This window comes from Physeter macrocephalus, chromosome 6 (assembly GCF_002837175.3).
Source record: "Physeter macrocephalus isolate SW-GA chromosome 6, ASM283717v5, whole genome shotgun sequence".
NCBI lineage: Eukaryota > Metazoa > Chordata > Mammalia > Artiodactyla > Physeteridae > Physeter > Physeter macrocephalus.
The window spans coordinates 3747332-3773360 of record NC_041219.1 but is presented as its reverse complement, the minus strand read 5'-3'; the positions used below and the strand labels follow the sequence as shown (position 1 = coordinate 3773360).

At 35.0% G+C, this 26029-nt stretch overlaps 1 protein-coding gene across 1 annotated transcript in view; it reads right to left on the bottom strand.

Moving 5' to 3' along the window:
• CAND1 (cullin associated and neddylation dissociated 1) overlaps window positions 1-26029 on the bottom strand; it is a 42804-nt gene that overhangs the window by 5902 nt on the left and 10873 nt on the right. The window contains exons 2-10 of the mRNA XM_007130227.4: window positions 21435-21578; window positions 12969-13123; window positions 11009-11132; window positions 9448-9704; window positions 9262-9367; window positions 7868-8013; window positions 4371-4663; window positions 2682-2823; window positions 828-2321 (exon numbers count right to left, since the gene is read on the bottom strand). Of these exons, the coding sequence (XP_007130289.1) occupies window positions 828-2321; window positions 2682-2823; window positions 4371-4663; window positions 7868-8013; window positions 9262-9367; window positions 9448-9704; window positions 11009-11132; window positions 12969-13123; window positions 21435-21578 (2861 nt within the window). The remainder of the gene's footprint in view (window positions 1-827; window positions 2322-2681; window positions 2824-4370; window positions 4664-7867; window positions 8014-9261; window positions 9368-9447; window positions 9705-11008; window positions 11133-12968; window positions 13124-21434; window positions 21579-26029) is intronic.

Below are 26029 nucleotides of genomic sequence, written 5' to 3'. Positions count from 1 at the left end.
CTACTGAAGCCCGCGTGCCTAGAGCCCGTGCTCTGCAACAAGAGAAGCCGCCGCAATGAGAAGCCCGCACGCTGCAATGAAGAGTAGCCCCCGCCCGCCACAACTAGAGAAAGCCCACGCACAGCAACGAAGACCCAACACAGCCAAAAATAATAAAAAAAACCGAAAAAAACCTCTCTTTGGTCAAGAGGGGTATTTCTTATTACTTCCAGGATACTAATGAAGCAAAGTTTACTCATCTTATGAAACATAATCCCATTAGATTTCAAAAGGAACAATTGCTTCCAGGAAGGAGGCAGCCTGAGAGACCAGCAGTGGAGGATCTCTCCCTCACAAAAGGGAACTGGTTAAACCACTGTATGACTGTCCAGTTTTTTTTATTAAAAACGAAAGCAATTTCTAAGAATGACTGGCCTTTATTACCTTCTCCTTGGACAACAGGGGTTGACACTGGTAATCTGAAAACTCTTCTAGAATCTTTCATTTGAACCAGGTTAGTTCACCAATTTTAGTACTGTAATTCTAGCAAGCTCCTCTGGCTATATTAATTCAAGAGACATCTGTCCCACATTAAGACAAGAGTAACATTAAAATACATTAAACACTAGAAACTACAACAGATTTATTTAATCATTATATAACTACACTCTCTTTATCCTTTTAAGCAACGAGGTGTCATTTGAATATGGCTCCCTATCATAACATAAGGCAATAGGTTCTACATATAACAAGATACAGAAATGTTTTAACTTCGGCATTAGCCGTCTTTCCAGGCAACAGCTGCTAATAAACAAAAATTTTTTAGATAAGAAAATCTAGGTACCCACCTGATATTAAATACCCCTTAAGCCGTGGAAGGAGAGTTTCTGGATCAATTAGAGTGAGTTTGCCTAGACATTCAGCAACAACATTTCTGGTTCCTTCTTCTGCACACTCACAGTGCTTTAGCAATAAGGCCCAGATGTTTTCAACGTACGGTTTAAGGCCCACCACTGATGCAGAGCTAATAATTTCCTTCAAGGAATGAAGCAGTAGATACTGCCTTTTGGGTTGACTGGTTATTTCTTGTAAGACAAATGGTAGATATTCAGGAAGGTTGCCCACACTAATGCTGCCTAATGCATAGGATGCAGCTGATTTGACTTCTTCACTAGGAGATGAGAAGGCTTCTAATATGACAGATTTTAGTTCCAGCTGCCCACTTAAGTCAATATGATGCCCAACTTCTCCAAGAGAAAGTAGAGCTAAGAGGCGAATAGAATCTGTAGACCTTGAGTTCTTGACATCTTGAATAAACTGACCCACTACAGCCGGTCCTTCTTTAGGGCATGCTCGAGTAAGAGCAGCTACACATTTGGCAATGGAATAATAAGACTGCTTATGAGTAAGAGCTGTGCTCTGAGAATAAACTGGACCGGTCAGCATGCGCAACAAATCCATGTATCCTAGATTATTTGTTCCAGTGACAACCAGAGCTTGGAAAAAGTCTAGCATGGCGCTAAGAGCTCCCCCTTGCAATAAAGGTGATCTAACAAGTCCAATAAGTTCATTGAGAATGGATCCACTTATCTTTGAAAGGGAGGAGGGATACACCTTTGCCAGTGTGGTAAGAAAACTGATAGCCATCTGTGAAACATGCATATCACTTTCGCTGATAAGAGGGGGGAGCTCATCTAGAACTGCATCAATCATGGCAGCTGTCAGGCTATCACTATAGTTTTTAATTAGAATATCTAGAGCAGAAAGGGTACCCAGTTTCAAAGCTCTCTGGTTTTTCCTGAGAAATGAAGCAAGGATAGGAACCCCTTCTCCCAGGACAGGCCTCAAATCTATCTTCAAAGGCGACCCAGCAATCAGTGTCAACGCCTTCACTGTCGTTAACCGCGTAATCTCATTCTTCAGTCTCTCCAAGAAAATCTGAAGAGTATTAGGCAAGTCAGAGCCCAAATTGTCTCCAAGGTTGCAAATAATTTGTCCCATACAGGAAATAGCCCTTTCCTTGACTTCCTGATCAATGTCAGCTGCTTTTAACCTCTTAATGGTACAGGTAAATAGATCTTTGATGTAAGGAGTCGCATCAAACGAGGAAGGCTGATCTAAAGGACGAATTACTTTGACAAGCTGTTGAGTAACAAGAAGCGCTTCAGATGTAATCTTGTAAAATGGATCTCCAACACAAGCCACCACTGGAGGGACCAAAGCTTGAACATGAGGATGGAAGACTTGAGGAGAGTGGTTACACAGGATTACATATAGACAGGACAAAGCATCAATCTTCAAATTTGATGAGCTTGATTTATCATTCAGTGAGAAAATGATTCCTAAAACCCAACCAAAAGAGAAAAATCCAGCATTTTTATCCATGGCACCTTTATGAATTTAAAGCTAGTTTTAAAATTTAAAACAAATCCCTAAAAGATTGCTAAAGTTCCCACTATATATTATCTCTAAAGCAGTCGAAATTCCACAAGCTATGATAAATATTAAAGTAAAAAATTTTAGGGTACAATTTTAAACTTTTTACTTTTAACTTCAGGTATTCAATGGTTCTGTAAAAAAGTTAGTTCCATGTGCAAAGTTGTCACAAATTATCCTTTTCAAGGAAACAATTATTTAAGCTTATCTAAGTCTTAATAAAGTCTATAATAAGTCCCAAAAGTGATTTACTATTTCTTTCATACCTGGTACAAGTACGGGAATGTGTTGTGTTAGGGCCCCGGGTAATACATTTACCAGTTCAGTTAACATGTTAAAACAACACTGTCGGGTCTTCACACTTTTTTCTTTCATCTGTTTGTGCAGAGCTTTAACAATGTTGGGAACCTGTAATTATCAAGTGCTCATTAGCTGGTTCAGCTATTGGTACTTCCTCAGTACACTTAACACAAATTACAGGGGCTGGGGACAAATGGAAGAATTTTTTTGGTCAAATTCCTAATTCCACTAACTGTCAACAATTTGTACAATACAAACTTTGTTGCATCTACTATATATGTTCTCTTGAGACCGTATTTGCTTGATCCTGATAAATAAGAGAGCAGAGAAAAGCTATCATTAGCTTTCTACAGAGCAACAAAAGTCTTCCTTGATTAATTTTACTTATGAAATGCACAAGACTCAATAGAGATCTAAACAATAAAATAATTTTCAACCAAAACTTTAGGGGCGTAATTTATAAATGGTTTTTGAAACTGAAATAGCACATACAAGCAATTAAAGAAAAAAGACAAATTATGGAAAAGAAACCATTAAATGGGTCCTTGTGTTTGCTTTTTGTTGGCTATTACAATGAAATCAACCTCACTTCAAATGTAGTTACAACCGGCAGGAATAAGATTCAAAGACATCTGCTTCTAAACTTTCTAACAGTAAATCCTAAACAGAGAATTTACCAATAAATCTTATGGATGCCAGGATACAGACACATACCATCTCGAACAATGATGTGAGAGAACTAGAGGCAAAAGAAAACTATCTAATTAATTCACCACAGCATCATCAAAATTTCCTGTGATTTTTATCTGCTTTCCATATACTTAGTCAATTGCTTATGTCCTCCATACACTTTATCTTTTTCTTCTACAATTAATCTTCAGTGTTCACCTTTAAGTTCACCACAAACTTTTAAAATTTTTACTACTTGAAAACAAGATAGATATGGCATGTACATCCCCTCCTCTGGTTTAGTTGTTTAGTCCCTCTCAAGATCTGTTTTGTAATCTACAAAAATGGACAAATATGTACCCCATAGGGCTGCTGTAGAGACTGCATATAAGATAGGAAAATACCTAGCATGTACTAAATATTCAACAAATGGGGGCTATATAGAGCTAACATTTAGGATCTTAGAAAAGATGTCCTCAAGTGAAAAAAATATGTATTTTATCAATAACAATAGCTGGTATATATAAATACTATGTAGCAGGCTTCATTGTATGTTTACATAGATCATATCATCTCTACCTTGGGTAGACAGTTCTAAGTAAACCCTTACTACAAATGAGAAAAGTGAGGCTTAATAAAATGTCTAAATAACTTGTCCAAGATCACACAACTAAATTAGGAGGGAAGGAAGCTATGAACACAAGTAGTCTAATTCCACCGCCCTAAGATTTCTCCATTAATCAAAGATAAAGACTACTTCACTGAATCTTAAAACTAATATTGTTTAGCCAGGAAAAGTCAAGAAAACTTCAATCAGAATAAATTATTTACAAGTAATGTAATATGAGCATCCATAAACTACTATACAAACACATCCCAGAACTGTTTCTCTAAAGCTATTCTGGAACTCATATTTCCATAGAAAAACACCACTTTAAAAGACCACATTTACTAGCATGACTTTTAAAACACACTTTTAAACTGACCTGACTCTGAAGCATTGTTAAAGGTGTTTCTCCCTGTTCCATTGCATCAGGGTCACACAGCCAACTTTGCACAGGACGAGTTTGCTTCAAAAGAGAAAGGTATGCATGAAAAACATCTGCCTTTACATTCTCTTCACGCTCTTTAAATCTGGATATCAGTGCAGGAGAGACGGTCTTGTAGAATTCTGGAAGCATTTCATGCCTTGTGCTAACTACAGCATCCAAGCACTTAGCAGCTGCACGTCTCACTTTCCAACTCATGTCATCATCGTCACTGTATTCATCATCACTCCCTAAAGAGAAGTTTTAATGTTAACAGGCTATTAATCATAAGAAAAGTTTAATACAGAAAGTGAACTGATATTCATAACTAAGATAGTTTTCTAACTTTCCGCTAAGATATACAGCAATAGATAGGTTTAAAAAGAACTAGTACTTAAATCGGAGGCAGAATTTACTTATAAAAATTTACACATAAACAAACCTCTAAAGAAAGATTATCTGATTGTGTTTTTAATTTGTTAAACATTTTCTCATTTATGGGTAATGAGCGGCTTATTAACTCTTTAAAATCATTTATTAACACATTAAACTTCAGATTATAAATATTTGTAAAATCATAAATGTCCCAGCCTTTTAAAATAATGTGAATAGAAGTTCAATTCAAAAGATTCACTTGACACTACAGGAAAATCAAACAAACAACTGGAATGTTTATAAGATAAACTATAAAACAGATTTGTGGTATAGATGATGTGATTAAAAAGAATGATCACCAATCCCAGGTCATGCTGTGAAACTAATTTTTCAGGGGAGAAAAAGAATCCTGACATCAGCTTTCTTTGTGACTATAAGGCTTTTCACTAAATTTGTTGATGGGCTATTAGAAACAAATATGTATATTCTCAACCTTTCAAGATATTATCTTAATATAGCTTAAATAAACTATACTTTCTCAATTATAACAAGAAAATTCTGCCCACATAACAGAGCACCAGCTTTTCCAAACTCCTGTTAAACATTAAAACAATATTCCAAGCATAAGCATTAACAATTCTCTCTCACTTACATATTCTTGCTAACTTTTGTGTGTGTGAAATCTCTGAAAATTATTTCCTTCTAACACCATCAAGCCGAATCAGTGGGGTAACATGAAGTCAGGAGGATGGCCCACATATTAGCAGTTCTCAGGACAGTCTAAAATTACTAACAATAATTTCGTTATTCTTAGATATAAGAACTATAGTCCTGAAATGATTCCTCAGTGGGGGAAAAAAGATATCATCACTTCTTTGGCTTATATTCCAATTAGCTTAGTGACAGCTAAATGTAGCCAACTATGCCTTGGAAAATTTTCCGATCTCCAGAGGCTTACTTAATTTCACCTTAGCACTTTATAGTAAAACCCAACCACATACTGCTAAACCAAGGCATCTGATTTATTCACCAATACCTATTTGAAGAAAAATTATAGGGTACTATCAAATAGATTATTTTAAAGCACATAAATAAATGAAAAGCTTCCAATGGCAACCCAACTATAGGAATTACTTTACAGAAATATACTTAAAGGTTATAAAAAATTAAACAGCCTAATCACGAACATTATGTTGGTTTTATAAGTTACAATAACACAATGATAAAAAGATATTTACTAGGTATAATCCATGTACCTGATAAAGCAGCCAAAGGACCTGGTTTGTTATTCAACATCAGTACTTACCACACTAAAAACACCAACAATCAAAAAATCTGGAACATAAAATGCTACTCCTTTTTCAAAGGATATTCCTATTATAAGCTAAGGTTTCCCTTCGTTAATATAACACATTTAAGGAGTGTCTAATGTGTGTCAAGCACTGTCCTAGGCACTGGGATTAAGCAATTGATAAAGAAGACTAAAATTAAAATCTCTTCCTTCATGAAGCTTACATCCTGGTACGGTAGAAAATAATTTCAGTGTATCAGAAAATGATTAGGTGCAATAAAGAAAATAAAAATGCTGCAAAGGGAGATAGATATGAGTATGAAGTAAGGGGAAAGCCCTGAGATGGGAGACTGGATGAGGAGGGTGTGTAAAAGAAGTGATCAGGTATAACCCCAAAGTTTTTGGCCTGAAAAACTAAGAAGAATGGAGGTGCCATTCTGAGATGGAGAAGTCTAAAGAAGAAACAGGTACGGGCAGGCAGTGGGAGAAGGGTGGAGAGAAGATATTTTAGACATCTAAGCAGTAAATCAATTAAGCAGTTGTATATATGAACATGGAATTCACAGGAAGGGTCTGGGATAAACGTAAAATTTGGCTTTTCAGCATATTGATATTAAAGCTAAGAGACTAGATGAGATCAACAAGATCATAAGAACATAACAGAGAAGTCGAGGACTAAGTCCGGAAATACTCCGAAGTATAGTGGTCAGGGTCATGAAGAGGAACCAGCACAGAGACTGAAAAGGAGTAATCACAAAGATACTGTGGTATCCTGGAAGTTAAATAAAGAAATGCTGCTGAGAACTGAGGAATAGGCAGACTCAAACATTTGAGGTCACTGGCAATCACTGGAAGACTGGATTTAAGAGAATAGGGGAAAAAAATAGTTGGAGAGCATTCATTCTTTTGAAGAGTACTGTTGTAGCGTAGAGAAATTGGGCAGTATCTGCTTGACTCTAAAATGGGATTAAGAGAGGTTTTTTGCACCTTTTTTTAAAAAAAAAAGATGGATGAAATTAGACTTTAGAGCAAGTCATTACCTAAATTCATTCAAAGAATCTAAAGTTTATAATTAACAGGAAATCCACCAATGCATATACCCAATAACTTAAACATTTCTATTATGATTCTTTTAATACTAGCAGAAACAACTAAACATGAGCAACCCTGTGTCCTTGAAGTGCTACTCCTTTCCAGAGTAAATACCACAAATCACAGCACAATGACATCAATCATACGAGCCTCAGAAATGCTTAAATTATTCATGAAAGTTAAATGGAGCCTCAAACAATATTTAGGATTTCTCAATAAAGTAACTATGTATGAAACCAACCAAACTGCTATGAATATGTTATCTATAGGTACAATTTTTAAAATAACATTCATTTCCCTCCTTACAAAAACACTTTGAAGAAAATTTGAAAAATAAAGAACAAAAGTCACTTATAATTGCTTGCCAAGAGAAAAACACTAGTAACATTTTTTTCACCATATTAAAAAAAAATAAAACTGGGACAGAGTAATTTTTGCTACCCACTTTTCATTCAACTTATTAACTGCTTTAACAAGAACATGATTTTGAACATGTTGCATAGCAGTTCAATACATGGATGCCCCATAATTTTTTTAATCAATTTGCTCTTGTTGAATATTGTGGTTATTTCCACTTTCACTATCATAAACAAACAAACAAACACACACAGTACAATCTGGGTAAGAATCACCTCCATCTATAACACTGGGTCTTTCATGAAAATGTAACAAATTCCTTCTACTTAATTTGAAATACCTTGGTCATCATCATCACCACCATCCGCATCCATGGCATTTTCATCTTCATCTTCATCATCATAATTATAATTTGGATCATAAGTAAGATACTTAAGACATATATTTATAATGGTAGAAACATGAGGATATACTTCCTTAGGACATCTGAAGAAAAAAACAAAAGCTGCCTTGAATAATTATACTTTTCTCCTTGATTCAGTATCTGCCAATTTTGCTTTATTTCCAGATTTTTTCCCCTTCCCTTTAACATAGTATAGGAAAGTGGTTTCCAGCCCTCAACACCAATGATCCTTCATCTTTCCCTCCCACTGACTTCATGTTTTAAAAAAGATTTACTTTTCAAATTACTCTTACTTAATCAATTTTAAGATGAACTCCACACCCCCCCACACACTTTAACATCTCTGAAGTCAGATGCTCCCTATAATAAATGGTATGACGTAGTTAGTGTGGGGTCACACAGAGAAATCTGTATACACTCCATCTTCTCAACACACGACTAGAACACCAAGCCCAGATAAATGTATTCTTCAGTAACTAGGATTACTGGTGAAAATGCCAGTGTACATTCAACTAGGCTTGGTCTTCTAACTTTATGTTGAGAAAAGATAGAACATATAATAAATGCCCAACAATAAAGAAATAATTTGTATTTCTCAATTAAAAGGACAGAAATTAATCCCACAATTTCAGATTTTAACAATTTGATATGACTATAAAAGCTCCTTATCAAAAACCATGAGTGGCAAATAACTACTTATAATTACTGCAAATAACAACAGTGAAGTGTCAAGACACTGTGCTACTACACTGTCAATTCTAGCCAAAAGCAAAAAAAAAAAAAAAAAAAAAAAAAAAAACAAAACCCCAAATCTCACTACTTAGCCAGTATGGCCTTCTTGTACATAAATACAGTTTTTATTATTAGAACCAAGGTTCCAAAACTGAGAATCACTGCCCTAGCAAAATGGCTGTAACACATCTCAAAAACTGTTGAAGAGATATGAAATTCACTAGTATACATTTCTGACCAGATAATTAATTTATCCTGGTACTCTCTCAGGATAAAGACTACATCATTAAAGTAAACTGAAAGACAATTATAAATACCTTTCCCAAGTTCTTTAAGAAAAGTCCTAACAATAAGAAGGAAACATTTCAAAATAAATGTAAGGATTGTATTTTAAAATAAAGATGATATTCACTTCAAATACTGTATTGGTTATCAGTTATTATTTAATAAAAACTTAATTAAAACACATTTGAAATCCAAAACTCAATCCCAGCTGTCAGTAAAACCCATTTCTCCTCACCCACCTAATCTAGATCTTAATTATTACCCTATTCTTAAGAAAAATTTTTATTTGAAAAATATAGATCTTAAAAACTTGCCTTCTCACAAATGATTCAAAGGCTTGAATGCAGTACTCTCTTAATTCATCGTCATCTACATTACAAAATTTTACCACCAAAGGAATTATCTTCTCAAGGTATTCACCTAAGAAAAGCATATTAGTTCTTATAAACATTCGTTAATACTTTTTAAAGAAAACTTTTAAATACGTAAATATTTCTTACCTATTCTATGACCAGCTTGCCTACTAATAGCAGCAATACATTGTATGTAGGTTCTTGTTGTTGACATGGAATCATTTTTGGACAACTCTGACAACAGATGTTCAATAAGATCAACAAAAACTATATTTCCACAGCTCATAACCAGATGGCCAAGAGCAATAATGGTTCTTTTCCTCACTGCAAGTCTAGGGCTGGTCAACTGGGGGAGCAGACAGGTCAGAATTGAAGGATGGAAATTAACAAGAAGTCCTCCTTGCCTTAAAATAAAATAAAAAGAAAACAAATAAATACAAGATGTCCAAGTACTACTGAAAGGTCTGCCCTCTGACCATCTCTTGATTACCCCTTCTCCCTACTGTCTTTCCTCTACAAATCTACACACTAAGTTTCAACGATCTTGTTGGTCCAACCCTCTCTTTCAAATGATTTCACATGTGCAGTTCAATGACTCAATAGCAGTCAAACGTCTGTGTCCTGCCAGGACAGTGCTAGTGATCAAGTCACACATAGGACAAAAGGTCTAACTGAATTTTCACTACTTATCAAATTAAGCATAAATTCCTCACCCTCCTCAACAAGACTCCAATGTATCAAAATGATCTCCTACCACTTTTCTATTCATTCTATATTCTGGAAAATTAGAATACAATGTTTCCCAACTCAAGACTACTTACATATTCTGATATATTCTATGTTTAAGCATAGACACCTGTGCCCTACCCACTTTTCAAAACTAAATTCAAACGCCACTGTTGCCATAACAAACCTTCTTGGATCCTTCCATTTTAAACCCCAAATACACTATAGTCTCCGTTAATATTTAGTCCAATTCTGCCTTACATTATAGCCATTTGTGTTCTTACTTCCTATAGCAAAGTATAAGCTCTTTGTGTGCTACGATGATAGCTCTTCACTTTTACTATATATTTGTACCACATGAAGGCACTTGATTATTTTCAAGTTCAAGTGAAGTAGCCACAAATAACAAATAATGATGACATATAATGATTATGAGAATCAGGGACAAACTGAAACTGACAGGTCTTTTAAGGTTACTTCCCCCCTGGAGTTGCCTAGATCTCTTTCTATATTCCCAAGTTTGACTTCCAGAGGAAAAGTAGAAAAGCAACAAATATATAAAGCCAAGTTCCTTCCACCCTCACAACACATGCTCTAAAAAAACATGGTTTCTGAAGAATACCAGCATTATTTTAACTGGAAAACTTGCCACTCCTACCAGCACATCTCCTTATCCAAGTAGATCATTGTATTCAAGAATATCAAAGAGTAAAACAAAATATAAAAACTCTGCTGAAATATTTAAATCACAAATTTTATTATTTTTCAAAAAACTACAAGAAATATGCTTGCTATGCAGTATTACGTGAAAATATAATTAGCTTTTTTCTTCCCTCACTCCTAACCACACACATTTATAAAAACAGACACAATTTAAACATGAATAATTTTAGACCAAGTTTTATTATATTTATCAGAAAGGGTTCTTAATAAATGCACAAATATTTGTATTGTAAGTAATACAAACAATAGTCATGTTTACCTGCTCAACATATCAGCCATAATATCCAAGGCTTCTAGCTGAACAGAGACATCTTCCTGCTTTGCTATTGCACTGGTAAGACGCCCAGTAATCTTTTTACATACATTAGCAGCTAATGCAGAGCCTGCATGAATAAGAAACCAATTATGATTTCAAGGCAAGTATGCTGAATTCCACCTTATATTCATGGTAGTTAGCAAATATTCAGCAACTCTAAACTTGATTTTAAAACTGACTCAAGAGATCCATGTCAGAAAAATATGTTTCAAGGGACTTCCCTGGCGGTCCAGTGGTTAAGACTTCACCTTCCAACGCAGGTGGCGAGGGTTTGATTCCTGGTTGGGGAGCTAAGATCCCACATGCCTCGAGGCCAAAAAACCAAAACATAAAACAGAAGCAATATTGTAACAAATTCAATAAAGACTTTAAAAATGGTCCACATCAAAAAAAATCTTAAAAAAGAAAAATATGTTTCAAAACAGGTTGTTTTTCAATCAAATAATTTATTAGACATAAATAAGAATTAGACCCCGCTGCAGGAGTACACGACACAGGGAAAACAGTATTGATTCAGTAAACTCTACTGGACTACTATTTCTGTGCATTGGCACGAATGCCAGCTATGGGAGCTAATAGTAACTGTAGTGCTTACACCTCTAGATTGGAAAGCAGCGATGACATTTTTCTCTATTTAAGTCCTCTTTACTAGTAACCTAATAAGATCCTTTCCAATCCAAACAAAGTAGAAATGTTGTTCCAGGAGACTCATCAATAAAGATTATCGCTATTTTAAAATAGATCTGTGTTGTTACTGACCAGGGAGAAAAACAAGGAAACAAGTAACTGTGAAAGTAAAAATCTGAATGGTTAATAGAATTCTTGTTAGAGCCAGAAATCAGCTAAAAACAAACATGTTTCAATGAGAGGGAAAAAATGAGGAAAATATCAATGTAGCTAATACAACTATAAATAACACTTCAGAGTTGGTGAAATAAAGTAACACTGGCATGATATAGTGAAAAAAACCCATCACCTTTGGATTAAAAGATAATGGGTATGAATCTTCATCCAACCAGGTAATCAAAACTTTGGATGAATTAACTTAATCTCTGAATTTCAGTTCCCTTATCAACAATCTACATTAAGACCTCCCATATGACTGACATTTTTAGACCAGGTGAAATAATATACACGTACTATCTAGCATGATACCTAGCATAGAGAATAATAAATATTTATTAAGTAAATGAGTGAAAACTACATACTAAGACTACATTATTACCAATATACATCTTTCCATGAAAGAGAGTAATTTCACCCCATTTGCAGATGAGACAGTAACTTTAGCCTGCAATTTTAGCCTACAGCTTAGCAATCAAGACAAATTCTAAAACTTACATTACATAAACATCTGTCAAAGGTCAAAAGCTAATTACTAGACAAATTCATTAATTGTAGTTTTAAATTTTAAAAAAATTATAGGTAGCTATAAAAGGCTCAGCCTTAATTAAAGATACTAGTAAATGAACTCTTTCACAGCTGTCTTAATGGTGCTAAGTTTTACATCATAAATTCTAAAGCAAAGCAAAATTAACACTGAAAATAGAAAGCTAATCAGAAGTAACTCATGATTTTGCTTATCTTTTCTCTCATTGCATAGGCTGGCTTAACTCTATTCTGCAAGTCACAATTAATACAATATAAAATCTTGCTCCAACATAAAAATCCTTCAGAACTGTTATTCCAAAGAGATACTTAAATTCAATCAAAATAATATTTTTAAGCAAAAATAAGACTCCGGACTTTTTTTTCTTCACTATTCAAAGGGATGCTTACAAAGATCTTTTAGGGATAGATACCTCTCTCCCTCCCTGGTCAGGAGGAAAAAAAAAAAAAAAGGTGGAGGAGAAATACCTCCATTTATAAAAGGGAAATAGGAGAAAAAAGCATTCTTGCTTACCACTGGAAGCTGGAGGGAGTTCTCCAATTACTGTTTTAAGGCCAATACTCGAAATATCTCGAAGTTGCTCTTTATCAGAAAGCATATTAGTGCAGAGGGTATCTACAATTGTCTCTACTTGGTATTCTTTCACTTTACTCACTAAAGGGCCAAGACTGTAACATAAAGAAGAAAAAACATTTTTTTAATCTAGATAAACAAAAACAGAAAAACAGATGAGTGAAAACATTAACTTTTCTGCTTAGCAGCTGTCAACACGAAATAAATGCTATGCCTGTAACAGAGAGTATACAAATAAGAGTGTTAAAAAATTCTTAATAAGCTCTTTGCAGTTTCCAATTTTTTCCCACTTATTTTCATCACAGTGTCATGAAACTCAAGATGCTTTCACCCTCTCCCGCCAAACCCTTCAATTCAAATACACACAACATCTTTTAATAATAAGAAGGCTAATTAGGAGTCTGCTCCTAACAAGGATCCTATGATTTACCTGCAATAGAAATTCCATCCAGTATATCACATTTTGCCAACTGTGACCCTTCCTTCCTACCATCTATCACCAACTCCAACTCATGACCCAAAAAATTTATATTCTTTTTATTTTCTTGTTTAAATTTTAAAAGCATCAAGTAACTGGGAAAAGCTCTTCCACTGTGTCCTTTCCACAGAATTTAGCACACTAATGACTAATAGTCATTAGTGCATGACTATTCATTGAGAAACCATTGTATTCAAGACTGTATTGAATAACAAAAGTATGGCCCCTATCTTCAAAAATTTACCATCTGGTTGGTGAGGTAAGGAACTCACATAACTACTTTAGAAATTATGCAGGCACTGCATTCACTACTCTGCACAATTAAAAAAAAAAACAACTTTTAAATTCAATGTTAGTATTTATTTACAGACAGGAGACTGCACCTCGGAGACAGATTTTTAGGTACTTGTATTTATGGGGTATAGTTAGAAAAAAAGAGCATTTCAAATGAGAGACTAGAATGAATAGAGTACATGCTGAAAGAAATGAGAAGTCAAAAGAATTGCTTGATGCAAAAGGCAGATGAAACACAAAATAGGAAAGGCAAACACCTGGGACATTAAGGAGAATCTTTAAAGTCAGGCCAATGAATTTAAATGTGATATGGTAAAGTTGGGAGCCAATACATTTTCTCAAGCGTTAGTGACATGATGAAAATAATTTAATTTGATAAATACTCAGATCAATGTTTCACATACAGATTCTCAATAAATAACAGCTGACTGACTGCTTGACTAGAAAAGTAGTAGGCAGTATGATTTGGGGAATTAAGAAAGAAGAAAAATAAACAGAAAAGTTGGAGAAATCCAAGAACAGCTCAATCCAAATGGATGGAAATGATAATAAGAGACACGGCATATATGTAAAGACCGAATGTGAAACAATACAAATTGGGATTGAAAATAAAAGGAATTCCAAAAATGAATTTAAAGACTTCTAGCTTCTAAAATGGCAAAATAGCTTTGTTGGACTAAACCTCCTGCAGATAACAGTTACAAAATCTCTAAAACTGTATTTCAGAAAACAACAATTTGAATGCATAATGATGGAACTAAAAACAGATGGAAAAAAGTGTCTACCTAGAATTCCATATTCCGTGAAATCACCCTTTAAAAATGAATAATAAAAATGTATATTAAAGACAACTTCAGATAAAAGCTGAGGCTACATGGCAACCAGACCTATACTACAGAAATTGCCAAGGGAAGTTCTTTAGGCTAAAGGAAAATTAAACCAGATGATAACTCAGATTTACAGAAAGGAATAAAGATCACCAGAAATGGTAAATGTGTGTATACCTAAAAGGCTACATTTAAGAGACTATATCTTTTTTCTCCCAACTATCAATAATACTGTATTATGGACACACACACAAATTTAAAAAACAATAGTAGCACATAGCCAGGAGGAAGGTAAATGGAAAAATGTTATTTCAAGGTTTACATAATTTACATCAAGTGGTACAATATTAACTTTTAAGACTGTGGTAAATTTAAGATGCAATTTATAATCCGTAGCCTGGAGTGACAATTTTTAAAATAACACAAAGATGATGTATCTGAAAAGTCAACAGACAAAATCAAAATTAAATATTATAAAACAAGACACTTCCCAACTTTTGGTTTCAGGAACCCTTTTAACACTTTGATAATCAATGAAGACCCCAAAGAATTTTTCTTTATGTGGGCTGTTATGTATCTGTCAATGCTTACCACATTAAAAATTAAAAGTAACAATAATAAAGGCACATGTTAACATAAATTTAACATTTTTAAGGAATAACTATATTTTCCAAAAAACAAAAAATGAGAAAAATAGCTGTTTCACATTTTTGCAAATTAATGTTTGGGCTTAAAATAACTGGATTCTCACATCTGCTTTTGCATTCAATATTTTGTGATATAACATGTCATGTAGCCTGTGGAAATTACACCGTATACTTATGGGAAAATGAGCAAATTACACCGTATACTTATGGGAAAATGAGCATCAAAGTAACACCTTAGTATTACTCATATTACAGTTTTGAACTTTCGTGGTCACAGATGTCCCAGGGACCCCCAAATCAAACTTTGAGAACTGCTGCTATAAAATATTTGATTAACCCAGAACAAGGCATGAAAAAAAAAACAATTAAAAACAAACCCCACCAAAAAAAAACACACAGCAAAAGAAACAAATGGAAAAAAAAAAAAGTAAAATGGCACACCTAAATCTAACTACATCAATACTTACAATAAACAACAATGGATTAAAACACTCATATCAAAGGGAAGAAATTATGAAACTGAATAGAAGAAAAAAAAGCAAGACCTAACCATCTGCTGTCTACAAGACGCATAATTTTAAAACACAGGACTTCCCTGGTGGCACAGTGGTTAAGAATCTGCCTGCCAATGCAGGGGACACGGGTTTGATCCCTGGTCCGGGAAGATCCCGCATGCCGCGGAGCAACTAAACCCGTGCGCCACAACCAATGAGGCTGCACTCTAGAGCCCGTGAGCCACAGCTACTGAGCCTGCGTGCCACAACTACTGAAGCCCGCACACCTAGAGCCGGTGCTCCGCAACAAGGGAAGCCACCACAATGAGAAAGATGCCGGTGCACCGCAACAAAGAGTAGCCCCCACTTGCCTCAACTAGAGAAAGCCTGTGCGAGCAACAACAAAGACCCGATGCAGCCAAAAAATAAATAAATACAAATAAAAACACAGATTAAAAACTGAAATAGAAAAAGATACACTAATCTTAAAAAAAAACTGGAGCAGCTATATGAACATAAGAAAAAATATATCCCAAATGTATTTAAAAAGAAACATTTTATACTCATAAAACATCAACCATTAGGAAGACATAATTATAAATGCGTATGCCCCTAATCATACTTTAAAATACATGAAGCAAAAATTGGCATTAAAGAGAAAAACAGATAAATTGACAATTATAGTTGGAAATTTTAACACTCCTTTCTCAGTATTTAATATTAAGAAAAGAAAAAAAATCACAAAGGATATAAATCTGAACACTACCAGCTACCCTGACCTAACATTTATAATATACCATACCCAACTACTGTAGAATATGCTTTCAAGTGGACAGGGAACATCCACATCCACCAAGACCTATCATATGCTGAACCATAAAACCAATCTCAATGAGTAGACAAAAGAAACCAAAACAAACAAATAAACCTCCCTGAAACCTTAAAGAGTATGGTTCTCTGACCATATGCTATTAAGTTAAAAACCATTAAAAATAAAAATAAAGATCTAGATAGCCTCCAAATATTTGAAAGTTGCTTCTAAATAATCACAATGGAGATTAAAAATATTTCAAACTGAATGATAATAAAAATACCACAATTTACTTAGAGGAGAATATATACCTTTAAATGGTTAAGAATTAGAAAGGAAAAAAATGAGTGGAAAGAAAGGAATAATAAAAGAGAAGCAATCAGTTAAATAAGACAATAGGGAAAATAACAAAACCTAAAGTCAGTTCTTTGATAAGATTAGTAAAGTTGGTAAATCCCTGATTAAATGAATTGAGGGGGGAAAAAAAGAGAAATCACAAATTACCAAAATCAGGATCAAAAAGAGGGGGATATTCACTGATGACGATTGTTTAGATAGACTATCCCGAGGAATCAACAAAAATTACTGTAATAATTATGAGATACTACGGTTTACAGTTAAAAGATTCAGTATTGTTAATTGCTGATTCTCTTCTGATATTTCTATAGCTTCAACACAATCTCAATCTAAATCTGAGCAAACTTACTTTTAAAACATAAATTAACATTCTAAAATTTACATGGAAATACAGAGAACTTAAAAAATCAAAATACTCTTGAGAAAAGAATGAAGCTAGAGAACTTACACTACCTTACTTCAGACTTCTATAGATCTACACCAGCGTTTCTCAACCAGGGGTGACTTTTGCCCTTCAACAGACATTTGGCAAAGTCTGGAAACATTTTTGGTTGTTCCTACTGGAGGATGAAGGAATGCTACTGGCAAAAATAGTGGGTAAAGGCTTAGATACTGCTAAACATCCAACAACACACGCAATACAAAAGATACCTCGCCATAACAAAGAATTATCTGGCCCCAAAACTCAACAGCACCAAGCCTGAAAAAGCCTGAGCTATGCTAATAAAACTGTATGGTACTGGCATTAGAACAGACAAATAGATCAGTGGAACAGAAAAGAGTCTAGAAATAGACCTACACTTTTATAGTCAACTGACTTTGACAAAGATGTCAAAGCAATTCAGTACTGAAACGAAGATGTTTTCAATAAATTAGTACTTCAACAACTGTATTTCCATATGGAAAAAAAACAGCTCAATTCCTACTTCACAAAAATTAATTCTAGATCACAGGACTAAAAATAAAAGCTAAAACTACAAAGCTTTTAGATGAAAACATAAGAGAAAAATCTTTGCAACATAAAGTAAACAAAGATTTCTTCAGCACAGAAAGCAATAACCATAAAAGTTGAAATTAATTTATAAATTAAATCAAACTAAACTAAATTTTAAAATAAATTAAAAACTCAAGATCATCAAATTGGGAGAAAATACTATAAGACATATATGTGCCAAAGGACCTATATCCAGAATATATGAACTCCTATAGTTCAATAGTAAAAAACAGCCTCAATTTTTAAAACAGGGAAAAGTCCACAAAAAAATAAATAAATGGCCAATAAACAAAATAACATTAGACATCATTAGTCATCAGGGTAATGTAAATTAAAACTACACCTATACACCAACTGGAATAGCTAAAATTAAGGAGTGACACAACCGGGATTTCCTTGGTGGTCCAGGGGTTAAGACTCTGCGCTTCCACCCCTGGTAGGGGAACTACGATCCTGCATGCCGAGGCCCAAAAAGAAAAGAAGAGTGACACAACCACCTGCTGATGATAATGTGGAACAACTGGTACTTTCATGTAAAATGGTAAAAATACTTTGGCAAACAATTCCGCAGTTTCTTAAAAATCTAAATGGACAACAGCAATTTCACTCTTCCTAAGAAATAAAGACACATGTCCTGAAAAGGACTCACACAAGAATGTTCACTGTCTCTTCATCCACAATAGCCAAACCTAGGAAGATATCATTGTGCTATCAGTGAACTACTAATCAGTAATAAAAAGTCACTGGGCTTCCCTGGTGGCGCAGTGGTTGAGAGTCTGCCTGCCGATGCAGGGGACACGGGTTCGTGCCCCGGTCCAGGAAGATTCCACATGCCGCGGAGCGGCTGGGCCCGTGAGCCATGGCTGCTGAGCCTGAGCGTCCAGAGCCTGTGCTCCGCAACGGGAGAGGCCACAGCAGTGAGAGGCCCACGTACCGGAAAAAAAAAAAAAAAAAAGTCACAAAACACAAATACATCCAACATAAAACCAATTTAAGGTGAACAATGTTGACCTTAAGTAGGGAAGTTGTGAGGTAAAGACACAATTTTATCTTTTTCAAATGGTTATCCAGTGTTTTGAAAAAAGGTCCAGCTTTTCTCATGATGCCACCAACAGCATCATGTATCGAATACTTTCCATTCTATTTTAAACTACTGGTCTATTAATGCCTCACTACCTCACTGCTTTCATTAGATAAACATAATAGTATGTTTTCGTATCTAGTAGGGCTAACCAACACACCTCCAACTCTAGAAATTTTCAGGGAATTTTTTGTCTATCTTGAGCAAATACCCTGTCCCTCTTCTCCCTTCCACCAAAATATACTTTAGAATCAACTTGTCTAGCTTGTGGAAAAAACTTACTGATTTTTAGAACTAAGTTGCATTAAAATAACCCGGAGAGAACTGACAGCCCTGCTGAGTTATCCTATCCAAGGACCTGAGATGTCTTTCCATTGGTTCCAAGTACATTTTTCTGCAAGTTTGTTTTTGTTATTGGTCAAGAGTAAAGTTTTTCTTCTATAAAAGACAGTTTTTAAAAAGAAAATTGTAACCTTACCTTAAACCACGCAACACCCTCACCCAAGGTCACCACTGTAACATTTCTTGTCACATTTATTGCTAGGCATTTTGTCTTTCTGTTACTATAATAAATGGACATTTGCTTCCATATCTTCTAACTGGTTATTTGCTTATGTGAAGGCTACTTATTTTTGTTCATTAATTTTACATCCAGTTCCTTCATTGAATTCTTATTGTTTACATTATTTTTTTCTTCCTCTGATCTATTAACATGATGGAATAAAAATATTAATAAAGCACATAATGTTAAACTGTCCTTATACTCTTGGAATGAATGAACCTCACTTGGTCAAAGTATATTATACTTAATGTATTGTTGGATTTTATTTTGAACATTTAAATGAGACTAGTGTGTAGTTTTCTTTTTTAGTGTTGTATTTAGTCAGAATTTATCATCAGTATTTGGTTTAAAAAAAAGACTGGAAGGTTTTCATACTTTATGTTCTGAAATAGTTCAAAAACTATCTATACTGGAATTATCTGCTCTTCGAGGTTTCAAAGAGTTGTGTGAAAGATTTCTGGGCATGAGTTTCTTTTGGGTGATGAGTTCTTTGATAAATTTTACAATTTCTATCTATTAGGATTTTCCCTCCTCCAAGAATCAGTTCTTGGGTTTTATCACCTAATATATTACTTTTGTTAATATCTTAATTCCTTTCTTATTTTCCTGAATAAACATCATTTTCCCCCCAACCTGTTAAATTTTAAGTATAAAAGATCATCAAAAGCTCAAACACTCAGGTTTCTAACAAGATTCATACTCAAGTGAATAAAGACCTGTGTACCTCTCCCCTCTCAATCTGGGACAAAGCCTACATTTTATTATCATTTTTAAAGGCTGCTTATTGCTCAGCACATAATTTGAACCAAACAATTTTGTTTATTAATAAGCACATGGCAAAAGAAACAAAAGATGAAAAATAATTATTTAAGTAAAACTAGACTCATTTGTATTATTCTGCAACTTACCATTTTTTGAAGACCCGCTTGATTTTAAACTTGCTAATGTCCCAAGTTAAAGAAAGTTGTACTACATGTCTAGAAATTCTATGCTGACCAATAATTTCTCATATTTTTCCCTGTTTTTACAGCGGATATGTAAAACCTTAGCCTAAAATAAATATAAAACCTTTTTAAGAAAATCCAACAAAGGTAATAATGAGACAATACTTTATTTAAATTGATACCATATATTATATGCCATACAAAATGACATAAAATTCTATAATTTAATTTTTATATGAAACCAGAAGTTATACTTACTAATAACTTACTTGTAAATTTTTAAGGGTTTCTAATATTTGGTATGCATAAATTAAATAGATGCACTAATACAATTTACCAAGAACTCAAATTCTGTACCTTTAACTAAGAATAAGAGTCCAGCTGTCAATATCACACCTAACAAGATGCTGTCAATGCACCGTACACACAAAGGTAACTGGAATTCTCAATTTTTAGGAAAGATTCTTCGTAACTATTGTATCATCAGTGTTAATTAGACTATGGTTTTAACCGTTGTTATCCTTTATCAAGTCTTATTTTTTACTTCCTTGTCACTGGTTCTTAAAGCCACCCCTCCTCCCTGGAATACAGAGATGGAGAGCCTTTTAACTAATACAGAGATGGATAGGCCTTTTAACCTAGCTAAAAAACCTGGCCAAACAAGTAAGAGAACTACTTTCTGAAGTTTCCTACATGTATTTCATAAGAATTAAAATAACATGTCCAGCCAATACAGAAACTACATATAAGGAAATGTGTCTCATGTGCCAAGTACAAATACTAAACCAAATCACCTACAAATTCTAAAGAAAAACTCCAGAAAGACATAGTACAAGACTAAGATAATTTACCAGTTATTACACTGAAGTTTTTAACGGAAAGTGAAGGCAGTAGGAAGCAAGTAAAAAACAACTTACCATTTGACAGCTAAATTCTGTACCTCTCCATTTTTATCTTCCAGTAACTTCAAAATCATTTTCACTACCTTCCTTTCACTATCATCATCCAACTTGATGGAATCTTTCTGCAGTTCTGTCATCAAATCATTTGTAGCCATAAACCTATCAAAAAATTAAAATTTGTTGGTAATTAAAATTTTTTAAGCACTAATAAAAAAAATCATGGTTTTCAAATCCAAAGCTATCATTCATATCTAAGTCCTGATCTACTCTTCTAAACAAGGTATCATTGGCTAAAATTATTTTCCCCAGGTTAGTCTTGATTTCAAATTTACTGACCGCACCTTCAATGAATGCTCTTTCATTCTAATAAAGTTGACCACTGAACAATGTGGGGGTCGAGAGGTTCACCCTCCCCCCACCTCGCTAAAAATCCATGTATAACTTTACAGTCACCGTCCGCATCTGCAGATTCAACTGATCACAGATCACGTAGTACATGTAGTATGTATTTATTGAAAAAATTTCCCGTATAAGTGGACCCGCGCAGATCAAACCCATTGTTCAGGGGTCAGCTGTAATTGCATCACTGCTTTTAGGGGAAGAAAAGCTCCTCTTTACTTTTTCTTTGCATGTGATCTGAATTTTATCTAGGAAGTCTTTAACTAACATTAAGAATACCTTCCTGTGTAATACTGTTGTGTTGGATTGGGGGTTACATATTACAAATCACTGGGAAAATTCCAAAATGCAAATTCTCACCTCCACCCCAACTCCCACCACCAGGATCAAATGTATTTTCAAAACGATAAAGAGGTGATTCCAAAAGTTATTCCAACTGACATCCAGCCCCCTTTCCTTAAGAACCACTACCAAAGGACAAAGTTTTAAACTATGCGCAAGCACAGTTCTTATCAAGTCTTATTAAACTGTTTATAAAGAAAAGCATATGTTCAAATTGGGATAATACAAGGTAAATTAAGCATGGGCCTTTTAAAAATCAACATCATTCTCCTAATTGGAAGCCCCTCTCCATTTTATATGATGACAAAATGAAATTAAAACCACACAATATTCCAGAAAGTTAAAAGAACAAACTGAATAGAACACTAATGCAGGCACTTCTACACACAAAGCATGAAAAGCACCTTAACTATTTTACTTAGATAAAATCCATTAAACAACCATACCAGTTAGGACCTCTAAGAACCCCTGAAATGTTAATCATCTGGTTGAAGAGAAAACATAGTGATCATCAATTTAAGTAAAAATGCATGTAATCCCAATAAAAAAAAAAGTTACTTTATAGTTCTGAAGAAACTATACTGGTACACAGATTCCCTCCTTTATTTACCATTTATTTATTCACTGTGTGTTATGATGCTACGAAGGCTGGACTATGAGCAAAGAACAGATAAGACGTAAGTCTTGACTCCTAGCCTCAGAGAGCTTATACTCTAATAAATAAGTCTACTGATTTTCAAAAATCAATAATTAACGGTTAAACATTTTTTAAAAGTTGAAATGGGCACCAGCAAAATTAGCTATAGATAATATTTTTAAAACTCAGAAAACCTGGATTGAGATAGTATGAGGTTATAAGAAGAACTACTTTTTAATTGTGACCCTGAAACCAGAAAGTTCCTTCTGTTCATGTGTTAAAAGGTTTGCACTATAAATCTTATAATGAAGTTGTTTGACCAGTTTGAAAGCTGTCTATGGAAGATTCAAAAGTCAATTTGTAAAACGTCTCTTAGGCATTTACTGCTTTAGGTATGGGGCTAAGGGCTGAGATGATAAATTTATACTCAGTCCCCTCCTCTCAACTTATTCATCTAACACAGCAGACAGATAAATGAAAGAATCTCACACAAATTTTCTAAAACACTCAAGGGTGTTTAGCAATGATCACACCAAAGAACCGATAGTTAGTTTGGATCTCAAAGGACTACCAGGGCTTGCATGGGGAAAGCTGGTTCGGAATTTTAAATGTTATTTGTGTGCATGGTGGTGGTGGTGGTGGTGGTGAGGGGCGTAATACCTCAGAGTGAAGCAATTGTGTGTCTGAGGCACAGGGAAATAGAAACCTAACAAGAAGACTGAAATGTAGGCGGAGGTCAAGATGGGAAAGGTTGTATATACTCATTCACTATGTACTGAGAACCTTTTATTTGTCAGGTACTGTGCTAGGTGCTATGGATACAAGGGCTGGCAAAAGCAAACACAGTTGCTTCCTGCTATCTTGGAACTTACATAACAGTTGAATAGAGGCATATTGATTTTTTAAAATTACATATATGAGTACTTACATATGTAGTTGTGAACTGAGATAAATGCTATGAAGGAAAGGAATGTGGCACAAAGAAAAGATAATGGGATAACAAAGTAACATGACCTAGACTGGAATGAAAGTTGTGTATCAGGGAAGACTGAGATCTTAAGCATGAAAAGGAACTGTGTGTGGGGAGTGGGGAGGTTATGGCCAAGTAGGCAGGGGGCAAAAGATTAAAGGGATTTGAAGATCTTACTAGGATTCTAGTCTTTATTCTAAAAGTGATGGGAGGATGGTTCTGAAGAACCTAGGGGCAGGACAGGAATAAAGACGCAGCCGCAGAGAATGGACGTGAGGACACAGGGAGGGGGAAGGGTAAGCTGGCACGAAGTAAGAGAGTGGCGTGGACATATATACACTACCAAATGTAAAATAGCCAGCTAGTGGGAAGCAGCCACACAGCACAGGAAATCAGCTCAGTGCTTTGTGACCACCTAGAGGGGTGGGATAGGGAGGGTGGGAGGGAGACGCAAGAGGGAGGAGATATGGTGATATATGTATATGTATAGCTGATTCACTTTGTTATAAAGCAGGAACTAACACACCACTGTAAAGCAATTATACTCCAATAAAGACGGTATAAAATAAATAAATAAATAAAAGTGATGGGAGGGACTTCCCTGGCAGTCCAGTGGTTAACACTCCATGCTTCCAATGCAGGGGGCGCAGGTTCGATCCCTGGTCCAGGAACTAAGATCCCACATGCCGTGCAGCATAGCCAGACAATTTTTTAAAATTAAAAAATAATAAAATAAAAGTGATGGAAAGCTACTCATCCAAGGTAGAGATGGGGAGTAAATGGAATGATCAGATTTACATTTCAGAAGTATTACTCCAGCTACACTGTGGAAAACAGTTTGAGAGAAACAAACTTCATTTAGCAGGCTGGATAGAGAACAGTTAGGAGAGCTATGGCAGCAGTCTAAGTGAGAAATGATGGTAGCCAGAATTAGGGTTATGACAGTAAATGGAGATAGAAAAAATGGACACACAGTCAATTCTCATTATTAGCAGAGTAAAATTTGTTATAACCCCCAAATCAATTCTCCAGCGCTTTCATGACATTTGCAGACATGTGAAGAACCACGAAATATTTGAATCACCCAAAGCACACATTCTGCACACACTCCCAGCTGACACTGCACCAGGTGACAGTCTGCCTATTTCAGCTCTCAAACTGTAAACAAGCATCCTCTTCTCAGTCTATCTGGTGCCACGGGTTTTTTTTGTTTTGTTTTTTGCATGTTTGCGCTTTCTGTTGGTAATTTTGCTGTTTAAAATGACCCCCAAGCATGGTGTTGAAGTGCTATCTAGTGTTCCTAAATACAAGGCCATGATGTGTCTTCCAGAAAAAATACATGTTAGATAAGTAACTAGTGTGAATAATATAATGAGAACAAACCCTATTTGAGATTTACAAGGTTAAAGTTTATAGGTCTTTGAAATGGATTAGATATGGGGATGGTAAAGAATGAGTTAGGAAAAGGACAAAGAAGTAGAAGGGAAACCACAGGACTTGGGTGTTATAGTCGGTATATATCCTGTCCAGTCTTAGTGTTAATTGAATAACCACTGTCACACATTAGACAGTTCAACCACTCATCTTACAACACAGGAAGAGAGATTTAACAAGCCTGGTTCAACTACAGACTATACTGAATGGCCACTCCTCTGATCCTAATCAGCAAAATCCCAGCCAAAGTGGAGACATCAACAACGTGACTTAGTGCCCTGCAGACCAACTTTGTCTGCCCTTGGCCAAAAGTAAGGACTGGTGGCGGGGTGGGGGTGACCCACCAGCCCCTACAGTCCAGGAACTGTTCTGAGGCTCATACCTATACTTCAATGATAACATCCAAATGAATAACCCAAACAGATCTGATGCTTTCAGGGAAAGCATATTTTTTTCCTGGGCATAAACACACAGAACATCCATTTCAGTAAGTTCACTTAGCAACATAAAATACCAAACATCCTCCTAACTAAATGAGTGACTGCTACTTCTTTACCAATTATAGCTTTTCCTCTGCTTTACTATGCCCTCCTTATAACATTTATTAAGATGTCAAATGACAGAATTGCCAATTTCTGACATTCACAGAAAGACAGACAAGATGAAAAGGCAGAGTGCTATGTACCAGATAAAGGAACAAGATAAAACCCCAGAAAAGCAACTAAATGAAGTGTACATAGGCAACCTTCCAGAAAAAGAATTCAGAATAATGATAGTGAAGATGATCCGGGACCTCGGAAAAACAATGGAGGCAAAGATCGAGAAGAT